This window comes from Hyperolius riggenbachi, chromosome 5 (assembly GCF_040937935.1).
Source record: "Hyperolius riggenbachi isolate aHypRig1 chromosome 5, aHypRig1.pri, whole genome shotgun sequence".
NCBI lineage: Eukaryota > Metazoa > Chordata > Amphibia > Anura > Hyperoliidae > Hyperolius > Hyperolius riggenbachi.
The window spans coordinates 433,970,921-433,993,021 of NC_090650.1; the positions used below are offsets into that span (position 1 = coordinate 433,970,921).

The following is a 22,101-nucleotide window of genomic DNA, read 5'->3' on the forward strand; positions in this document are numbered from 1 at the left end:
CATAGAGATAACTCTTCCTGTACTGAAAACAATTAGACTCATATCTCTGCTCCTAATGCTTTATTTCTTAGCTGTACTACACATACAAATCATCATACCCCCCAACCGTCCCGTTTTCGTCGGGATTCTCACGATTTGGGGGGGCCCTCCCGCTATCCCGGGCCCCCCCTCTTGAATCCCGACAGCTGGGCAGAAATATAGGAGGAAAAAATGATCGAGGCTCCAGCCGCGGTAATGAGGGATGCGGGAGCCGGCTTCACTACTTCCTCTCTCCCTCCCTCTCTCTGAACGCCCCCCTGATGGGTCTGTGTCCCCCCCTTGTTAGCAGAGTGAGCGCAGCGGAGCAGCCAGCCGAGTCCTCTTACCGCAGATCCACTCGTACTGTCTAGCATTGGACCTCCATGTGCTTCCTGTTTACTATGATGTCACAGGAAGCAGATGGAAGTCCTATACCAGTACGAGTGGATCAGAGGTAAGAGGACTCGGCTGGCTGCTCCGCTGCGCTCACTCTGCCTACAGGGAGGGAGGAGGGGGGACACAGACATACATCAGGGGGGCATTCAGAGAGGGAGGGAGGAAGTAATAAAGCCGGCTCCCGCATCCCTCTTCACCGCGGCTGGAGCCTCGATCATTTTTTTCCTCCTCCAGGCAATCCTCCCCCACCTAAAAGTGGCACCCTCCTCCCCACCCACAGGCATTCTCGCCCCCCCCCTCCACTGACAACCCTCCTCCCACTAGCACCCTCCTCCCCACCCACAGGCATTCTCGCCCCCCCCCTCCACTGACAACCCTCCTCCCCACTAGCACCCTCCTCCCCACCAAGAGTGTACCCTGCCCATGGCCCTAGGTACTGTACCCCAGGCACCCTGCCCCTGGCCCCTGCACCCTAAAATGTTATTATGAAGGAAAATAAACCAGGATAGAAAGGACCAGTGTGGTTTGAATTATAAAACAACATATTTTCTTATGAAATTTTTATGGTATGCGTGACTGGAGGCGTGGCGGGGGTGTGGCCAGGGGTGTGGCAGGGGCGTGGCTTAAGTGTCCCGTTTTCTCATCTCAAAAAGTTGGGAGGTATGAATCATTATATCATTTTTTTTTCAGCTTCAGTGTTTCTTTAAGTATCACTTTAAATGAACATCATCTCTTTCAGTCTGATGCAGCATCTTCCTCCTGGGTAGATCGGCCATCAGCAAGCGCTGTCTGGCAGAACTTCACAGGGGTAATTTGCATGCTGAGCAGCTGCCACTAGAGAACAAGCTGCCTGGCCTGTTTGCATCAGTGGTGGCAGCCATTTTCCTGTAGACCTGAGTGGGTGTCTCACCTCCCTTGTGCTGACAATACCCATCACACAGCCATGTGACCAGGCCACCTCCCCCTGTGTTGTGTGAATTAGTTGGATGTGCAGCAGCTCTGCCTGCCTGTTCCATGTCTGCTGGAGGAGAGGCCTGTGCTGGGCAGCAGCATTCATCACACAGCATCAGCAGCCAGGAGATCTGAGTAAGTGATGGGAGGGAGGATGGATGGATGTGGTCCTGTGTGCGGTGTGTGTGCTTACAGTGCTGAGTGTGTTGATATTGCTGCATCGGCAATTCACTGGCCATACACCTGCAGCTTTCCACCTGATGTTCCAAGGCAATCGCTGCCTTTCAGAAAGGAATTGATAATTGAGAAGGAATTGATTCTACAACATGCAGCACATCAATTTTTAATAGATTCCAGCAGATGATCTATTGCAAAACAATCGATCTGCAGCGTTGCACAGTTCAATGCAATGCAATGATATGACCTATCCATCGTCCGTCGCTCCTACCCCGACATAGACCTAGATTTTTCCATCCTGTCCAATCGCTGCTTTTAATCGATGTTTCGCCAAAATCTATTGAATCGAATATTTCAAGGAATCAATTTGTCTGAATCGATCACAGTGATCGAATCTGCACATTTGTCTTTCAGTTTTCTGTGTGCTTTTTTTTCTGCATGTGTTTTCTGCACACTGTATGCAGAAACCGCACACATTTTTCCACAGCTACTGTTATCGATAGAGAAAATTATGCTGCAGGATGTCAGGTTTTTTTCTGCACATAAAAAATGCATTCCTGTATGAACTAGCTGGCCCATTCATTAACATGCGTTCTTAGATTAAAATGTATTTTTCTGAGCAGAAAATATGTACGAAAACAGACAAGTGTGTCCCCTGCCTTGTACTAACAAGCAAAATGCAAGTACATGCTGTGCTGTATAAAATGAACATAACAGGGTGCGCGCGGCAAGTGCCGTGCACGCGCAGTGGCGAAAAATAAATTAGTTTACGGCAGGGGACCGGAGGATCCGTGAGTGACTAGGTGGGCACAGGAAGTCTGCAGGGGGCTGGTCGAAGCCCCAGGAGCCGAAAAAATATTTTTTCCGGTTAAGGTTCACTTTAAAGAAGGGGGGATTTGGCTGGATGATGTTACTGTGTGAAGAAAAAGTAATCGCTACTATCTTCAAATCAAAAGCAGCATAAATCTTAAAGAGGCCCTGTAGTGACATATAGTAGAATGCAGTAAAGTATTCAGGATACCCCTTTTTATGGTAAAGGGGCCCATACACTCAGCCGATTTTCTGGCGACCGATCGATCCCGATCGATCGATTGATCGTTTGCAAATTGGTTGGCCAATCGACCGATCGATGGCCGATTTTGATCGATTTCGAAGGATTTCCATCGAACTGGCAGGGTGGAAAATTTAGGTCGATCTGATGAGATTGCTTATCAGTTTGCATTGGCCTTAATTGAAATCTGATGGCAAAAAAATGCCATCAGATCGAATTTCAATAGATTTCAAACTGAAATCTATTGGAATTCTATCCTGGTAAAAAATGTTCTAAAAACGCATCAGATAGATCATCAGATGCATTTCTTATCTATCTGCTGCCAATCTGACGAGTGTATGGGCACCTTAACTTTCCTGGTTCCAGCATCAGAAACACCTCTCATATCAATATATTGCTGTCTATTAGTATGTTGTTCAGCCCGCCCAGTGATGTTTAGCCTAGGCTGATTAGCCAAAACCGGAATCCTCCCCCTCCCCCCCCCCCCCCCCTTCTAAGCATTCTGGGAGACCAGGTATACTTTGTACTGACTTTGGAACTCTAAGGCTACTTTCCCACCGTTTTAGGGGACGTTATGGTCGCATAACATGCCCCTAACGCAACACATGGTGGTGTTGAAGTTGGATGTCAGATTGAGCTGCGTTATGCAGTTCTCAAAACAGCCGCTCCAGGTTAGTGATAGGAAGTCCGGATCTTTTTAAGGATTCGGATCATTCGAATCGGATTATTGAAAATATCCGGATCTTTGAACCGAATCATTTGAATGATTTTACTAGGGAAGCAGACTGGGTGAAATGACTAGCAGGACAGGACTTTCCCTGCACTGTACATTCTGTATGTTCCTGTTTCTTACAGACAGACATCCACTGTGAACCGAATCTTTCATTGTGATTATCCGGATGATTCGACTCGACAAAAAAGATCCGGATCAATTGAACGATTCGTTCATGATCCGGACAACACTACAGTCTCACCAGGAGTCTCCACAGTGCAGTGAATATTAATTAGCCATGTGGCTAGTCACTGAGCATGTGCAAACAATCTAACGCAGCTCTATAGGGGTATAACGTACAGCATGCTGCACTTTCATTTAACGTGCAGCGTTATACCCTTACGCAACGTGGGCACTGTGAACAGCCCATTGATTTTACAGTGCTGTGAGTTAGGCTGCGTTACTGGCTGCTGTAATGTGGGACTTTAATGTCCCACTGTGAAACCAGCCTAAGTCAATAAACATTCTGCAGTGATCACCTGTCAGCCCTGAGGGTAGGAAACCCATTAGTGCTATTACGATTAGGGGTAATCGCAATCGTAGGACATGCAGTTTTGAGAACATTTGCATGCAATGCAAAGTATATAAGTGCTACATAAATTGCTTATCAAAGCGATTACACAGCGCTTTTGAAGGGAGCGATTACTTTTTAATAAAACTTTTAATAACTACTGGGTCTCTGTTTTTCCTTCTTCCATCCGTAGCCCCGCCCCCCACAGGAAGAGGTCACAGGCACTTCTCTGATTGGTCATACAGAAGCACTTGTGACCTCTTCCTTAATGGAGCTGGGTTACGGTCGATAGAAGTACGCCTGGTAAGTGTAATAAAGTTAAAAAAAAAAAAAAAAAAAAAGCCAATCGCAAAGCAGAAAAGCTGTACAGATTACTGTACAGTGCTTCCAAGTGTCGGCGAATCGCGATCACAAACACCCTAGGAATCGCTGCACACAGCGCTGCGATACAATTCAGAATGGTGCATACACACATCCAGTTTACCACTTTCATGTAGTGTGAGAGTTAACCTACACAATCTGTTCATAATATTCAAAGTCTCTTGCCTCTCTTACTACGTGGTAGTGGTAAAATTGTCCAGTGACTGGCCAATCAAAATTGGATGTGTGTATGCACCTTAAAGAAATACTGAAGCCAGTTTAAAAACTGTTAAAACGCCGCTATCCCGCGGCAGAACAAGGGGTCTTTACCCCCCAAATCCCCCTGCAAAATCCACAGCTTTCTTGGTCGTGGATTTGGCTGCTCATGGAGGCAGAGCTTTCAGCTGCAGCTCTGCCTCCATGCGCATCAGTCAGCCGCGGATCTCCGCCTCTCCCCCGCCCCTCTCTGTGAAGGAAGACTGAGAGGGGCGGGGGAGAGGCGGAGATATGCACTGATAAGACGTGTGTAGAGGCAGAGCTACAGCCAAAAGCTCTGCCTCTCACAGAAGCACTCCCCGAGTGTGCCCCAGGGGATTTGGGGGGTAAAGACCCCTCGTTCTGCCGCCGGATAGCAGCGTTTTAACAGGGGCAAACACGCCTCACATAAATAACAGGTAAAAAGCCCTTTTTAAACTGGCTTCAGTGTCAAATCAAAGTGAGAAAAGGTTTTACAATGGCCAAACAGCGACTAAATCATTTATAAATGAATGTTGTAAAAGAAATAAGATATGTGATTTATTATGTTATTTTCACTATAGTTCATCTTCTAAGTTTGCAGCATAAATGTAGCACAAACAAAACAATAGAATTTTTATTTGAGCTGGTTTTTTTTTTGGGGGGGGGGGGGGGGGGGGGGCGCAATGTCATGAAGCTCTGCCAAACACTGAAGACTTGTTAACATCTTAAAATGAAATCACAAACCAAGCATTTTTGCGATTTTGTGCCCTTTTTTTAAAGCGCTTTTGCAGAGCGTTTTTTTTTTTATTTATTTTTTTATTCACTACCTGACGCAAGTCAGGAAGTGAACTCTTTGACCCGGAAAAGAATAAATACAATGCTTTATTTTTAAAAACGCGAACGCAATCTCTGCACAAAGCAGTTTTGTGAGCGTTTGGTGCTCTTCCTATACCTTCCATTAGACCAAAATCACCCCAATAATGGTACAGGCAGATTCATTGCACAAGCATTTTGTGGGCGATGAAAATGCGCTTGAAAAAAGACTGAAAACGCCCTAGATGTGAGCGAACCCCAAGACCTGCTTACTCGATAAATGCGAACTGGCGATACTTTCTAGATGCCCATCATTTATATTACTATTTTGGACCTGAGCATTTCTGTGTGTAATCTCATCCTGATCATAAACTCATGCTGCAGGAAATAGATATAAAAATGATTTAATGCAAAATAAAATTACTGTAAAAATTCTCCCAGTGTAATTTGCCTAAAAAAGGTTTGTTTTAAATTAACGAGATGTAAATTTGCGTGAAACTACATTACCATGAATTAACATAATACTGCAAGCATTAGCATAATTGGCATGGATTGGAATAAATTAGCATACATTTTCACAGCTTTTTGGCAGACCTTTTGAAATGGCATATATTAGCATAAATTAGCATAACGGAATAAGTAATCTTCACAAGTTTGCACAATGGAGTGAGTATTGCCCATGCCATGTATCCGCATGAATTTACATAAATCAGTATATATTAATAAGGAATACAAAGGTGTAAGATACAAATAAGCGTGATTAAGTGGTGTTATATGATAATGAATCTGCAGCAAATATATAAACTGCCATAAAAAAATACATGCTATATAGGTAAATATGAAATGGCTAATGTACATATAGGTAAATATAGTTTCATAATAACTGTTCACTAGACTGAGATCTGTACAAAAAGGTGCACATACACATCAAATCTTCATTGCCCAATTTTACCGTTTCTATGTACTATGAGAGCTTACCTACAAAATCTATTTACAGTATTCGAAATGTGTTGGTCCTCATACTACAATGAAATGGTAAACCCGACCAATAAAAATTGAATGTGTGTAGCAGAATTTAGTTAAAGCAGCAGGGTCAGCCTTACTATGTCAGGAAAAAATACACATACCTGTATATAAGTCAGTGTCAGGAACCGGCCCGCGGCACGCCTGCGTATACGGTTCCCTACTGCGGGTTTGACCAGATTAAGCGGGGAACAGCCTTATTTAAGCTACAAACAAGGCTGGGACCCCTCAAACACTTCCCACTGCCACCACTAGCGTTGCTAGACACGTCCCCTCAGCTGTCGAGGGCTCAACACGCAAACTGCATTTTCGTATTTGGGTCAGCTTTGCGCTTAGGCCGAATACGAGAACGCCACGCACCCACACACACAGTACAGTTGTACAGTAACACAGCACAATCAGACACTGACTTGTAATGCAAGTTACACTGTCGTGCAGCAAAACCACTAACAGTCATTCCGAACGATACTGTTAGCTACTCGCACTGGCGTTTCGTACGTTGGGTCAGCTGCGCGCTTTAGGCCAACGTATGACAAACGCCCTCACACACAATGCAATTACAATTTCATATGGTAGTGTTGCTCAAGCATACAATTAGGCACGGACTTATACACAGCTACACTGCAATCTCCTCTAGGCTATGAGTGTTAGTTTAGTACGGCAGAAGTCAAGCTTATTAAATAATAATTTAATATTCCATAAAAAACATAGAACAATGCAGAACTTAATATATACAAAAGATTACAAAAAGACAAAGTAAAAAAAGTTACAGAATTAAGAGTTACAAAGATACATACACGGATATTTGCTTAAAATTAAAATGGGGATTAAAAACGTTACCAACTTGAAGGTCTCAACGTTGAGATCATCTCTAGCTATGCGCTATCTCCAAGAGAAGATACCGGTGGCTGTCCTGGGCCAGCTTAAATAGTCCGAAGTGTCCCCTGGGGCATTTAATGTCCAGCCCCCAGGAACTAATGCACTTTCCCCGTTTGTGACATCACCGAACGCTTGTCATAATCTTGAGAACAACAAATATCCTGTTGACACTTACAGATTTCAAAGCAATTCCTTTTCCAGAGATCCAACATCCACTATAGTACCCACACCCAACAAAAGACTTCCTTAGCCCAATTTCCCCAGGTTACAATGTCTATACATCAAGAGATTGTTAAGTGAGGCTTTCAACTCCAGGTGAAAACTTGATTAAGGCTTTTTCCTGTCTCCTGTTTTTAAAGTCTGCAGAGATTTCCAACCCCCTTCCAATAGATGTAATTTACAGGGTATGTTTGCGTTTCTTCACCACAAGTTGACATGTGCTAGTCTTTTCCTGACTAGGCTTGCTTTGTGTATTGAGACAATGGGCCGTCTCCTGAGTTCAAAAAGCCAGGCAGATAATCCCATTAGCAGAAACTCAAAGCACTTCATATGGTCAAGACAATACCCACTTCCTTGCCCCAAGCAATCAAAGGCAACAGCTCCCTCCATGGAACACAGGCAGAAAAATGAAAGAATATGTTCCTGTTATCCTTACATCATAAGCACCCCAATATATCACCACACCTCCGCCGTTAACTTGGTGCAAGGCAGACGATCTTCCCAGATCATCCTGCCAGCACCTACACTGTTGGTTCTGCTTGACGGGACAGCCCATCCGCATTCCCATGATTGCTCCCTTTCCAGATAGCGCTTGTAGGTGAGTCTAACGAATCATCCTGCCAAAGCCTACATTGACGGCCTGGCCGGGTGGGGTAACCCTTTAGCATCCTCAGGAGGGTTCCCCACCTGTCAGTTAGCTCCAAGCTACACGACTGGAAAGCTAGGTCAGGTTGCTGCAATGTGTCGTTGCCCTTGGCAACCTGACGTAACCAACCAGGGGAATGTGGGTCAGTGACGACCGTGAATTCGCGACCATAGAGACAGTGCTGCAGCTGGGGGAGGGTTCCAACCGTCGCTACACGCACTTTCTCTATAGTGGCAGGAGCTATCTCTCGGTCCCTTTGGGGAACGATTCTCTGCCGGGCTGCCTCTTCCACTTCGGACAGCTCCGAGGGAATAACTTCCCAGAACCCTCTCAGCCCGCCCCTCCCAGCTGGTGACCTGCTGGCTAGCCCCCTGAGCTCTTCCAGGCTGCTGTCAAATCGAACAGCCCCAGAGAGCTCAGTGCTGCCTGTCACACATTCTAGGAAGGCTGCAGACGGAGAGGCTCCTGGGCCCTCAGAGCCAGGTTCCGAAGTGGATGTTGCTGACCCAGCAACATTTGTCACTTCAGTGGACAGTCCCTCTGCTGTAGACTCGCTAGCACTGCGGGTTACCACGGCAGCGGAGTGTCCACAAGACAAGCATCATTATGTAGCACAACACATATGATATCAACATTATCCGTCTTCTACATATTGACCTTTAGAACATCACCGAAAACATCCACATTATCGGTATCATTACACACATTGCTACTCAGCACTTCACAAGTATCATCAACAGTTCTTGCATCGATCGCCTCGATAGTCCGTGCGTCATAAATGACATCATCAGTTTCTGCATTCTCCATATCAACATGTCCCACTCCAGGCCTGGCACTGGAGATTCACTAGGGCTGGCTCCTAGTACACAGTCCATAGCCCCTGGGGCCTCTCCAGCATTCCCCACTTGCACAGCATTATCAAACAGTACCTTGCAAGAGTCCTGAACTTCTGCTGGGGAAGCGGGCTCCACGGGTTTTGGAGTAGGCTCATACCGGGCCACTAACCGTCCCAGGTCAGTACCCAGCAAAACGTTGGTGGGGATTTTGTCTGTTACCCCAACTTCTTTCAATCCGCTGCCGGCCCCCCAATTCAGGTGGACCAAGGCGGTGGGTATGGCTGGGGTGACACCCCCAATTCCTCAGACAGCAATCATTTTCCCAGGTATGTACTGCTCTGGGTTCACAAGCTGGGGATGTATGAGAGTAACTTCTGCTCTAGTGTCTCTCAGCCCAGTGGCAATTGTACCCCCAACTGTGACAAGCTGCAGATTCTCTGCATAGCCAGTGGCATTCCTGGTAGCACACAAAGCCGTTGTGACTTCACTGGGGTTTGAGGCCTCACTGGATTTTGGGGCCTCCCTCTTCCTCTGTGGGCAAGTCGTGCTGATATGACCCACCCTGTCACATACAAAGCATTTCCGAGTGTCAGTGGTTGGTTGCCTGAATCCAGGAGACAGCGGTGCTTGCCTCCTCTGGGTGCTGGGTGACACAGGTTTAGCACTCTGTTCTCCCCTCCAGCTGGGAGTAGTAGTCCTCCGGGACTCAGGTGCTCTATGGGCGGTGTAGGAATCGGCCATTTCCGCAGCCTCATCCACTGTCTTTGGTTCTCGTTCCAGCACAAACAGCCGGACCTCGACAGGACAGGTGTGTAGGAACTGGTCTTTTATCATCAGCTCCTGCAGGGCATCCAAGGTTTTGACTGACAGTCCTTTTAACCACTGCTGGAAGGCAGTGCACAGGTTGCAAGCATGATCCAGGTAGCTGTCATTAGGACCTCGCTGCACTGTCCTGAAACGTTTGCGATACACCTCTGGCGTGAGGTGGTATCGCGCAATGATGGCTTTCTTAATCGCCTCAAAGTCTGTTTCTTCCTCCTGGGGGAGACTCACAAACGCCTCCAGGGCCTTGCCTCTCAGCCCTGGTGTGAGGTATCTTGCCCACTGCTCACGGGGCACCCCATACTGCCGACAAGTCCTTTCAAACCCCTGTAGGAAAGTGTCTATGTCAGAGTCCTTGTCCATAACGGGGAACTTATCCAGGGGGATTCTGTGGACTCGCTCACCTTCGCGTTCTGCGGGTCCAGCAGAGCAGTTCTGCTGCTGAAGTGTAGCCAGCTCCAGCTGGTGTCGCTGTGCAGCTTGTTCCCTCTCAGCCTGTCGGTGCAGTAGGATCAGTTTTAGGCGCAGTTCAGGCTCAGCCGAACATAGTAGCTGTAGGTCGGCTTCCAGAGATGTCATCTCTGTGTTCGGTGGATCATCCAGGACATCGTCTCCACTCGCATTCTGTGGTGGGAGCGATTCCTCCTCTGGCATGTCGTAAGCTGCATCCGCTGACGTTGAAGCACGGGCTTGCTCTGCCTCATCATACTCCTCGAGCGCACGAACTAACTGCTCCTTAGTCTGGCCGCTCACCGTCTCGATGCCTTTGTGCTCACACAGGTTGAGTAGTATCTCTTTGTTTTGCCTTGCATAGCTGGATGCTTTCTGAGCCATCGTGTTGCAAAAAATAAAGAGAAAAAAGGGGGGAAGGGAAAGCAAATACCAAGTGTGTATCCTTGAACAAAAAAAACGTATATAGATCCTGCACGGAGTAGACTTCTGTAGGCTAGTTGCTTCTAGCAAGCTTCCAGCCTTTAGTACTCAGAATAGCGAGCTAAACTGCGTACTAATGTACTAAACGATGCCACCACTGCCAGCCAATTATGTCAGGAACCGGCCCGCGGCACGCCTGCGTATACGGTTCCCGACTGCGGGTTTGACCAGATTAAGCGGGGAACAGCCTTATTTAAGCTACAAACAAGGCTGGGACCCCTCAAACACTTCCCACTGCCACCACTAGCGTTGCTAGACACGTCCCCTCAGCTGTCGAGGGCTCAACACGCAAACTGCGTTTTCGTATTTGGGTCAGCTTTGCGCTTAGGCCGAATACGAGAACGCCACGCACCCACACACATAGTACAGTTGTACAGTAACACAGCACAATCAGACACTGACTTGTAATGCAAGTTACACTGTCGTGCAGCAAAACCACTAACAGTCGTTCCGAACGATACTGTTAGCTACTCGCACTGGCGTTTCGTACGTTGGGTCAGCTGCGCGCTTTAGGCCAACATATGACAAACGCCCCCACACACAATGCCATTACAATTTCATATGGTAGTGTTGCTCAAGCATACAATTAGGCACGGACTTATACACAGCTACACTACAGTCTCCTTTAGGCTATGAGTGTTAGTTTAGTAAGGCAGAAGTCAAGCTTATTAAATAATAATTTAATATTCCATAAAAACGTAGCACAATGCAGAACTTAATATATACAAAAGATTACAAAAAGACAAAGTAAAAAAAAAGTTACAAAATTAAGAGTTACAAAGATACATACACGGATATTTGCGTAAAAATAAAAATGGGGATTAAAAACGTTACCAACTTGAATGTCTCAACGTTGTCGGCAGGAGCATGCTGCTTGTTCGACCAGAAGTCGAGATCATCTCTAGCTATGCGCTATCTCCAAGAGAAGATACCGGTGGCTGTCCTGGGCCAGCTTAAATAGTCCGAAGTGTCCCCGGGGCATTTAATGTCCAGCCCCCAGGAACTAATGCACTTTCCCCGTTTGTGACATCACCGAACGCTTGTCATAATCTTGAGAACAACAAATATCCTGTTTTGCAGTAGGAGAACAGAGGCGCCAGCAGAATAAAAGTGGATAAAACCTTTAAAATTTGCTTGGAGGAAGTGGTGGACTTACCTCCATAAAGCAGACACGAAAGACTGTGTGAAAAGTAGCAATCACATTTATTATATGGTACCCCAAAAGTGCAACGCGTTTCGCAGGCCGAGCCCGCTTCATCAGGCAATAAAGTGGGGACAAAACAGAATTCCAGCAGTAGCAGGTGTAGCGCCTCAGTCATATATCCTGTTGACACTTACAGATTTCAAAGCAATTCCTTTTCCAGAGATCCAACATCCACTATAGTACCCACACCCAACAAAAGACTTCCTTAGCCCAATTTCCCCAGGTTACAATGTCTATACATCAAGAGATTGTTAAATGAGGCTTTCAACTCCAGGTGAAAACTTGATTAAGGCTTTTTCCTGTCTCCTGTTTTTAAAGTCTGCAGAGATTTCCAACCCCCTTCCAATAGATGTAATTTACAGGGTATGTTTGCGTTTCTTCACCACAAGTTGACATGTGCTAGTCTTTTCCTGACTAGGCTTGCTTTGTGTATTGAGACAATGGGCCGTCTCCTGAGTTCAAAAAGCCCGGCAGATAATCCCATTAGCAGAAACTCAAAGCACTTCATATGGTCAAGACAATACCCACTTCCTTGCCCCAAGCAATCAAAGGCAACCGCTCCCTCCATGGAACACAGGCAGAAAAATGAAAGAATATGTTCCTGTTATCCTTACATCATAAGCACCCCAATATATCACCACAGTCAGCCTTTCTCAAAACCTTTTTAGGCCGGAAACCCGCTGGGAGCGATTTCTAATCTCTAGCGATTTGAAAAAGCTCTTGCTAATGCAATGCTATGGGGGATTTTTATAAAATCAAATCGCTCAAGTGGGATCACACCCATAGCATTACATTAGCAAGAGTTTTCTAATCACAAAACGCTCAGAAAATTGCTCCTGGTCGGTTTCTGGCCTTACTCTGGAGGAACCCTTCAAATAATTTTTAGAATCTCAGGGAACCTTACAGTAATGGAGGGAGAGAGGATTTATTTGATAGTAGAACTAGCTGATAACCTGGCATTGCCCGGGTATGTATTTGGCTGCTGCTGGCTCTGCCCACTTTTTCTAACCCTAACACACAAACACTAAGGCCTGGTGCACACCAAAAACCGCTTGCAGATCCGCAAAATGCTAGCAGATTTTTAAACGCTTTTTCTTATTTTTATGTAGCGTTTCAGCTAGCATTTTGCGGTTTTGTGAAGCGTTTTTGGTGTAGTAGATTTCATGTATTGTTACAGTAAAGCTGTTACTGAACAGCTTCTATAACAAAAACGCCTGCTCTGAAGTGCCGTTTTTCAGAGCGGTTTGCGTTTTTCCTATACTTAACATTGAGGCAGAAACGCATCCGCAATCCAAAAAATGCCTCACCCCGGGAGTATGCGTTTCCGCAAAACGCCTCCCGCTCTGGTGTGCACCAGCCCATTGAAATACATTACCCAAGCGGATCCGCACCTGCAAGCGGATCGCAAACCGCAGCCGAAACGCTCTGGTGTGCACAAGGCCTCAATGTCTAAAGGGGCCCATACACTGGTTGATTTCAGCCATCGATCGATCAATTCTATAGAATCAATCAGAAATCGATTCTTTCAAATCGATCGATTTGCGGCCGATTTTGATCAATTTCTATGGATTTGATCTATCTGACAGGATGGAAAATCTGGCAGCAGATCGATGTCCCACAGAGTTGCATTGGATCTAGTGGTCCAATAATGCATTTCGATAGATTTACAATAGATTTCATTCTGAAATCTATTGGAAATCTGTTCCTAGTGTGTGGCACACATCCGATAGATTCCTGTCAGATTCGACTTGACAGGCGTCTGACAGAAATCTATCTGATGGTCGAATCTGCTGCAAATCTATAAGTGTATGGCCACCTTAAGTTTGTGAGCTTTGGGGTCCTTGGCATCAATAATTTGTATTTTCCTATTGAAATGAAACAAATCTGATTGGCTGTTTGTGGCTCTGTCCCCTTTTCTGAATTTGAACCCCGGTCACCCAGTGACCAACTGGGCAAAGTTTGCGAACCCTTCCATTAACAGAATAAGAATGGCTGCAGTTTATATTTAACCAGTGATATTTGTTTTTGGCTCCGCCCAGTTTTTGTAACCTGCAGCCTCCCGCACAACTTCGGATGGAAAAGCAGGCCGAATCGCTAGCGCAAGCGATTCGGTCAACGGCGCTATTCTTCCCTATGGCAAAGTTTCCTCACGCAATTTGCCTGCAGGGAAACTGCGAATTCGGCGCGGTTTATGGAAATGGGCCTGAACAGTAATGAAAGGCTGCAGTTTACATTTTCCCAGGGAAATCTGTTTTTGACTCCACCCACTTTTTGTAACCTTGACACACAGTCACTCAATGACCAAGTTTGTGAGCTTTCGGGTTCCTGGCATCAAAATTGTGTGAATGGAAGCAGTTTATCCAGCAAAGAAATCTGATTGGCTGTTTGTGGCTCTGCCCCTTTAGGGAATTTGGACCCCAGTCACTTAATGACCGACTGTAGCAGGTTTGAGGCCTCTGCCATTATCATTATAAGAATAGCAGCAGTTTCAATTTTCTCCTTGAAAATCAATAGGTACATTTTGATTGGCTGTTGTAGGCTCCACCCACTTTTCTGAATAATAATCCCAGTCACTCAGTGACCAACTGTGTCAAGTTTGAGAACCCTGCCATTAACAGTGGCTGCAGTTTATATTTTCCCATGTAAAACGTTAGTTGTTTTTGGGTCTGCCCACTGTTTCTAACCTTGACATACAGTCACCCACTGACCAATTTTATGAGCTTTGGTGTCCTTGGCATCAATAAGTTGCATTTTCCCATTGAAATTAAACAAATCTGATTGGCTGTTTGTGGCCCGCCCCCTTTTCAGAGTTTAAACCCCAGTCTCCCAGTGACTGACTGTACCAGATTTGAGGCCTCTGCCATTAACAGTGTAAGAATGGTAGCAATGTAAATATTCCCCTTTGAAAATCAACAGGTGAAATTTGATTGGCTGTTGTAGGCTCCACCCATATTCTGACAGCTGGCCTTAGTTTGAGGACAACTGCTTTAAAGGATACCCGAGGCGAAGTGACATAATGAGACATGTGTATGTACAGTGCCAGACACGCAAATGACTATGCTGTGTTCCTTTTTTCTTTCTCTGCCTGAAAGAGTTAAAAGTCAGGTATGCAAGTGACGTTTTTTTTGTTCAGGTCAGACTATAGCATAACCCTCACTGAAAATGAATTACAGCCATAAAACACTTTCCTGTCAGTAAATGGCTTCTGAGAGCAGGACTAGTGTTGGGCGAACAGTGTTCGCCACTGTTCGGGTTCTGCAGAACATCACCCTGTTCGGGTGATGTTCGAGGTCGGCCGAACACCTGGTGGTGTTTGGCCAAACTGTTCGGGTTCGCCCGAACGGCTCAATGCCTGGCCGAACAGGGCCCCTGTTCGGCCGAATTCGGCCCCCCTATGGGGTCGCAGGCATAAGAGGGGAGCATGCCCCGATCGCGGGGGGGGGGGGGCGGAAATTCCCCCCACCCCCTCCGCTAGCGCTCCCCCCTCTGCCCGCTTCCCCATACAAAAGTTTAAGGATAGTAAAACAGTACCGGTGGTAGTGGCTGGCAGTGGGCGGCACTGTGAAGTGAGTGAGGAGGAGGAGTCCGGAGAGTGACGCGGTGAGGGAGGCCGGGCAGCGGGCGGTTCAGCGGTAGTACCCTTGTGGTACTTCCGCCCTTTCTCTGACCTCACGCCCGCTGCCCGGCCTCCCTCAACGCGTCACTCTACGGACTCCTCCTCCTCACTCACTTCACAGTGCCGCCCACTGCCAGCCACTACTACCGGTACTGTTTTACTATCCTTAAACTTTTGTATGGGGAAGCGGGCAGAGGGGGGAGCGCTAGCGGAGGGGGTGGGGGGAATTTCCGACCCCCCTCCCCCCCCGCGATCGGGGCATGCTCCCCCCTTATGCCTGCGACCCCATAGGGCCCCCAAAAGCGGGATGTTCGGGGAGTTCGGAGTTCGGCCCGAACACGCCGAACATCGCGGCTATGTTCGGCAAACTTTCCCGAACCCGAACATCCAGGTGTTCGCCCAACACTAAGCAGGACAGAGATAAAATATCCATTAGGCTTGTTAGAAGTTGAGGAATATTTAAAGGAGTGCAGTAAGGTGTGTAGGGGGAAAAATAGTTGAACTTACCTTTGGCTTTTAACGGTCCCCCCCCACAGGCATCTTACTGGGACAGAACGACCTTTAGAAGCCCCAGGTAAGTTCAATTCTTTTTTCCTCCTACACCCCTTACATTACTCCTTTAAGTTTTTCACAGCCTCAAAGTGTACCTGAAATGTCCAAATAAAAATATTTGATACTTACCCTTACTTACCCTCATGAGCACCGATGCATCCGTTCAGCCGCAATGAGTCCTGGTAATCTGGCTCAGTCGCGACAGTCGGCTCTTCTGTGGATGCGCGGCACCTCCTTGGTGCTCATGGGGATGGAGAAAGCCCCTGGTAAGTACCTGTTATAAAATGGGATTAAAAAATGTTCGTTTAAAAACAAAGTCCTCAAGAGACAGTAAAATGTGGATGTGGCTTTTAATTAAACGTTATTGACCTTCGTAGATATTCAATAATCAATAAGGTACAGTTCTTTGGTACATCAAAAATCAATTACAAAAGATATAAAAACAGAATGATTAAATTGCTGTATGATCTGTATATGGAATCCATTGTTTGTAGTATTCTTCTTTGAGCATATGTATATTTGAATATGTAAAGAGGATGAATGAATATATGTGTGAGTGTGTGAGAGTGAGTGAGAATGAGTGACCGTGTCCAGAACTTCCTGCTGGTTCTTATACAAGTTAGTTCCTAGTATTCCTACTGCTTTGCCTTCTGATTGGACCATCAATAATGCTACTACATATGGTTAATAAAGCCTCCTTTGCTAACTCAGACTAACGTAGGGTTGAGTCACGTCACATAACAATCAGCTGTCGACTACGTAACCAGGGCACAATTCCTGCAACCCGAAGCCTGGCTTGACAGAGATCTATATTTTACTTCTAGTCTTGACATCTGTGACCCTAAATTGCACAAGGAAAGGACACATGCTAAGCTCAGCTCACTTCTGAATGTTCACTCTAAACCTTAGCATTATATATCTATTAACCAATATTGTATAAGTATCACTATATTAAACAATAGGTTTGATATCTCAATCTCATGACATCACACAGGTATAACTTCTCTTACAGCAGGGCCCTCGCCGAATATAGAAATCAAATCCACCAGTGATAGATCATTTGATTAAAATCTCAAAACATTCTACATATAACAGTACCAAATCTTTTTATTTGGACATCTCGGGTGAATTTTAAAGAGGAACTGTAATACTATAATGAATAAAATTGCTATTGTTTACAATATTCATTTATAGATTATTTAGTCAGTTTTTTGCCATAGTAAAATCTTTCCTCTCCGAGTTACTTACCCGAAACGTATTTTTCCAGAAGTTGTAAGGACAGCACCCAAGGCTACCCACCCATTAGAATGTATTGTAACTGTATATTTGAGTATTAATTATGTCATCTTTTTTGTTTTGTATTTTTGTATTTATACTGCTGCATTTACATATGTAAAATGTTAACCTATTCCTGTTCAGCAGTGAGTGGAGGGATCATCTAAGGGTGCTGTCCTTCTGTCTCCTGGAAAAGAAGTTACCAGTAAGTACCGTGTCTTTTTGTGACCAGAGAGAGAGTTTATTAGTATTATTTTTTTTCCTTTGGTGTCTATAAAGTATAGAACATTTGCCATTTGTTCTCTGTTCCTTAGCCAATGTCTGTTTTCTCTGTTGACGTAAGAAGGGAGGTTGCCTCGATGTGCACTGAAACTGGAGAACATCTTCTGAAATTTTCAGATTTCACTTTCATTTCTCTGTTTTTCTGTCAGGAATGGCGTCTGCTGATCTGAGGAAGGAGCTGGACTGTTCCATCTGTCTGAACATTTATACAGATCCTGTGAATCTTAGATGTGGACACAGCTTCTGCCATCACTGTATAGATCAGGTGTTGGATACACAACATGGGTCTGGAATGTTTTCCTGTCCTGAATGCAGAAAAAAGTTTTGTGAACGTCCAGCACTGCACAAGAACATAGCATTGCGTAACATTGTAGAGAGTTTTCGATATGGTCATATAGATCAGGAAGAGACTGGAATCTTTTGTACATACTGTATTCATTCTCCTGTTCCAGCTGTTAAATCCTGTCTGCTGTGTGAAGCGTATCTGTGTGACAATCACCTGAGAGTCCACAGCAAGTCACCAGAACACATCTTGTGTGACCCCACCACTTCCTTGGAGAACAGGAAATGCTTTGTCCATAAGAAGTTATTGGAATATTACTGCCTTGCAGATGCTGCCTGTATCTGTGCTTCCTGCAGTTTGGCCGGAGACCACCAGGGACACAAGGTCGAGACACTGGATGAGGCCTCTGAGAAGAAGAAACTGAAACTAAGGAATGATCTGCAGGAACTGATCACTAAGACAGAGGAGACTGAGAAAGAAGTCCAGAGCCTACAGAAGAACAAAAGAAAAGTCCATGAAAACTCGTCTGGTGTAGCAGAGAGAGTCACTGTCCTATTTAGAGACCTCAGGGGACAGCTGGACGACCTGGAGAAGAGAGTGCTAAGTGAGATTTTTAGGCAGGAGGAACAACTTTCTCTGGCATTGTCTGATTTCATTCAGCAGCTAATAATAAAAAAGACAGAGTTGTCCAGAAAGATATGTCACATTGAGGAGCTGTGTAACATGACTGACCCACTGACTGTCTTACAGGAATCACACACAGGTGACTTGTGTGACACTGAGGAGAGGGGTAAGGAGGACAGAGAGAGACATGATGGGCGGGATCTGGATGTGGCTCTCATTTCACACACATTACACACAGGGTTATCTGATATAATAGCAGGGATAAATGGAGGTTCCATCATACAGGAAGCTACGGACGTATCACTGGATATAAACACTGCTCATAATGAACTACATATATCGGATGATATGAAAATTGTATCCAAGACATTTTTTAGCCAGAGGCGCTCACAAACACCAGAGAGGTTCAAGACTTACACTCAGGTGTTGAGCAGACAGAGTTTCTCCTCAGGGCGACATTACTGGGAAGTGGATGTCAGTAAATCAGATCAATGGTTTGTAGGAATGTGTCACCCCAGTATAGACCGGAAAGGAGAGCAGTCATGGATTGGAAGCAATAACAAGTCTTGGTGTTTATATAGGTATAATAATCACTGTTCAGTGCAACATGATGGGAAAGGTATCTGGTTACCTGACAATGTCTCCAGTAATAGAGTCGGGATATATCTGGATTATGAGGCGGGGCAGTTGTCCTTTTATGATCTGTGTGTCCCGATCAGACACCTCCACACCTTCACTGCCACCTTCTTTGAGCCCCTCTATGCTGCATTATGGGTAAGAGTAGGTTCTATAAAGATATGTGGGAAGAGAAGCAACCAGGATATGTAAAATAGTATGATTTAGAGCTGCTAAAATAGAATGTATTTATTTATTTAAACTGCATTAAAAACAGACTGTATTGCTGTGTAGCAACCAGTGTCTTTTGTTTTGAATAGTGATTGGAAGGAGAAGAACTGTTGCCTGTTTTTTACATTAATTTTGTTTATTAATTTTAAAATAAACCTTGGACAATACAATGTGCATGAAGAGAAGATGGGTAAATTCACAAATGTTAATAATACTTTCTGACATCCAACCAACAAGCATTGATTCGGATAATACCTTTAATGACTATTTGTACATGGTCTATTGCAAGCATTAAAGGATACATCCGAGGAAAAAAAATAATTACCTGGGGCTTCCTCCAGCCCCTGGCAGCATATGTGTCCTTGTATACCCACCGTTGCAGATGCCAACCTCACCAGGTCGGCATCTACTGCGTGAGTGCATGGCGGCGCTGTTCGTTATGGCGCTCATGTAGGCTGGTGCAGAATTACTATGCCTGTGCAGAACGCTCCCGGCTATGGAAGCGGGATCAGGATTGGCGCAGCCTTGCACAGGCGCAGTAGATGCTGACCTGGCGCGGTCGGCATCTGCAGCAGAGGGGATACGGAGACGCTGAAGTTGCGGCGAGGGGCAGAGGCTGCCAGGGGCTGGAGGAAGCCCCAGGTAAGTAGAGGATTTTTTTTCTCGGACGTATTATTTAAAGGGACTCCGAGCTCAAACTAGAATAAAAATTTTGAACTTACCCGGGGCTTTCTGCAGCCCAGTGCTGGTCGGGAGGTCCCACGACGTAGGTCCGGGTCTTCTCCCAGTGCCTCTTCCAGAAATGGCTGGCCCGCGGCTCCCGGTCGACACTCGCCCGGACGGCGTACTAACGTCAGAAGTGACGTATGCGGAAAAGGAGCCCGACACTCGGGCGAGTGTCGGCTGGGAGCCGCGGGCCAGCCATTTCTGGAAGAGGCACTGGGAGAAGACCCAGACCTACGTCGCGGGACCTCCCGACCAGCACTGGGCTGCAGAATGCCCCGGGTAAGTTCAAATTTTTATTGTAGTTTGAGCTCGGAGTACCTTTTAACCACTTCCGGATTCTCGGTGCGTATATATACGCCCCTGAATCCTGAAGTGTATACCATGGAGACGTTCCATGTCAGTTCACGGAGGGTGTCTCCGTGAACACCCTGCGAGCCGATCGGCGGCTCGCAGGGTAAATGTAAACACACGGGGAAGATCTTCCCCGGTGTTTACATGTATACGGCGCTGCTGCGCAGCAGCGCCGTAGAGGAGATCGGCGATCCCCGGCCTCTGATTGGCCGGGGATCGCCGGCATCTGATAGGCTAAAGCCTATCCCATCAGGCGCAGGACGGAAATCCGTCCTGCGCCGCTCACAGGGGGAGGGAGAGGGAGGGAAGGGGAAGGAGGCCAGGAAGCGCTGCGGAGGGGGGCTTTGAAGAGCCCCCCCGCAAGCGCAAGCAGCCGGCGGCGATCAGACCCCCCCAGCATATGTAAAAGAGAAACCGAGAGCCCAATAGTGTAATATGTTAAAACAAATGGAGTATGAAAAGAGTATGAAATTATACTCACAAACCAGGGTTACCTCCAGGCAACCACTGTATAGGCAGGTGAGGAAATTTTCCTATCCCCACTCAGGATTAAGAAGTCGCTCTCTGTAGACAGCAGAAAAAAAGGGGTATCCCCCTCCACCAAGGGTGGATGTATATGATCAAACAAGTATAGACCAGAGGCGCCAAAAGTATAAAATCAAGGTATTAAAAGTTTTAAAAAAGCTTTGGAGGCAGTGGTGGACTTACCTCCTGTAAGCAGACCCAAGAGGCTGTATTTATTCAACAAAAGTATTTATTGGGTATACTCCAGGGGGATTTTGTTTTTTATCTCCTCTACCAGTCTGCCGGATTCTGTCCCAGCAATATGAAAGGAAGGGAGGGGTTCCTCCAATAAATGTAAAATAATTTATATTTGTCATCATGCAGCTGAAAAAAGGCTGCTATTTATTATTATAAGTTAGAAAATAGATTTTATTTCTGAAATCTTGTATTTTGAATTTGGGTCCACTTTAATCGAAATAAAAAAAAAAAAAGACTTTGGGCTTGATTCACAAAAGAGTGCTAACTGTTAGCACGGCCATTTTCGCACGAATTTTTGCGCTTGCGCGCGATCACGAATTTTCACGCGTAATTAAACATTTTTGCGCGCAAACGCAAATTTTTGCGCAAAATCGTTATTGTTTTTGCTGTGCGTGAAAACATTTAATTGCGCATGAAAATTCGCGATTGCGCACAAGCGCAAAAATTCACGCGAAAACGGCCGTGCTAACAGTTAGCACTCTTGTGAATCAAGCCTCTTGATATTTATCCAAGAAGAGGGAAGGCTCTGGATCTCATTGTGCCTTTCTGGTCTTTTCTCCATACTGTAGTTCCAGCGCTGTCCTGGTTCAAAATTCAAATTTTTCCCAGACTTTTAACCACTTGAGTACCAGCAGTCTCTGGCCCCTTAACCTCCTTGCCGGTTACCCCGAGCTCAGCTCGTGGTAACCTGCGCAGGAGGATTTCTCAGGCACCGCTGGGCCAATTTGCATAACTTTTTTTTTTCCTACACGCTGCTAGCACTTTGCTAGCTGCATGTAGTACGCGATCGCCGCCGCTCACCGCTGATTCGCCGCTACCCGTAGCGCCGAGCTGCCTCCCCCTCCCAGACCCCTGTGCAGCCTGGCCAATCAGTGCCAGGTAGCGCTGAGGGGTGGATCGGGATTCCCTATGACGTCCCGACGTCGGTGACGTCAT

At 46.0% G+C, this 22,101-nt stretch overlaps 1 protein-coding gene across 4 annotated transcripts; it reads left to right on the forward strand.

Annotated features, from left to right (window-relative positions):
* The first annotated feature begins 1,305 nt into the window (after nt 1-1,305).
* Nucleotides 1,306-19,388, forward strand: LOC137517907 (E3 ubiquitin/ISG15 ligase TRIM25-like). Of its 4 annotated transcripts, none has more exons than XM_068234987.1 (3): nt 1,436-1,500; nt 17,439-17,496; nt 17,723-19,388. In XM_068234987.1, the coding sequence occupies exon 3, from the start codon at nt 17,725-17,727 to the stop codon at nt 19,306-19,308; it is 1,584 nt and encodes a 527-aa protein (XP_068091088.1). In that variant the 5' UTR covers nt 1,436-1,500; nt 17,439-17,496; nt 17,723-17,724; the 3' UTR covers nt 19,309-19,388. The 4 variants fall into 4 exon arrangements, with proteins under 4 accessions (XP_068091086.1, XP_068091088.1, XP_068091087.1 ...); XM_068234986.1 differs by having other exon boundaries at nt 1,474-1,500; nt 17,436-17,496; XM_068234985.1 differs by lacking the exon at nt 17,439-17,496 and having other exon boundaries at nt 1,306-1,500.
* The last annotated feature ends 2,713 nt before the right edge of the window (nt 19,389-22,101 follow it).

Bases quoted from the DNA above. Each gene is read 5' to 3' on its own strand.
- LOC137517907 (XM_068234985.1), top strand. From the start codon at position 1,401: ATGTGCAGCAGCTCTGCCTGCCTGTTCCATGTCTGCTGGAGGAGAGGC. The intron at 1,501-17,722 runs GTAAGTGATGGG...TTTTTCTGTCAG, and splicing joins TCAGCAGCCAGGAGATCTGA to GAATGGCGTCTGCTGATCTG.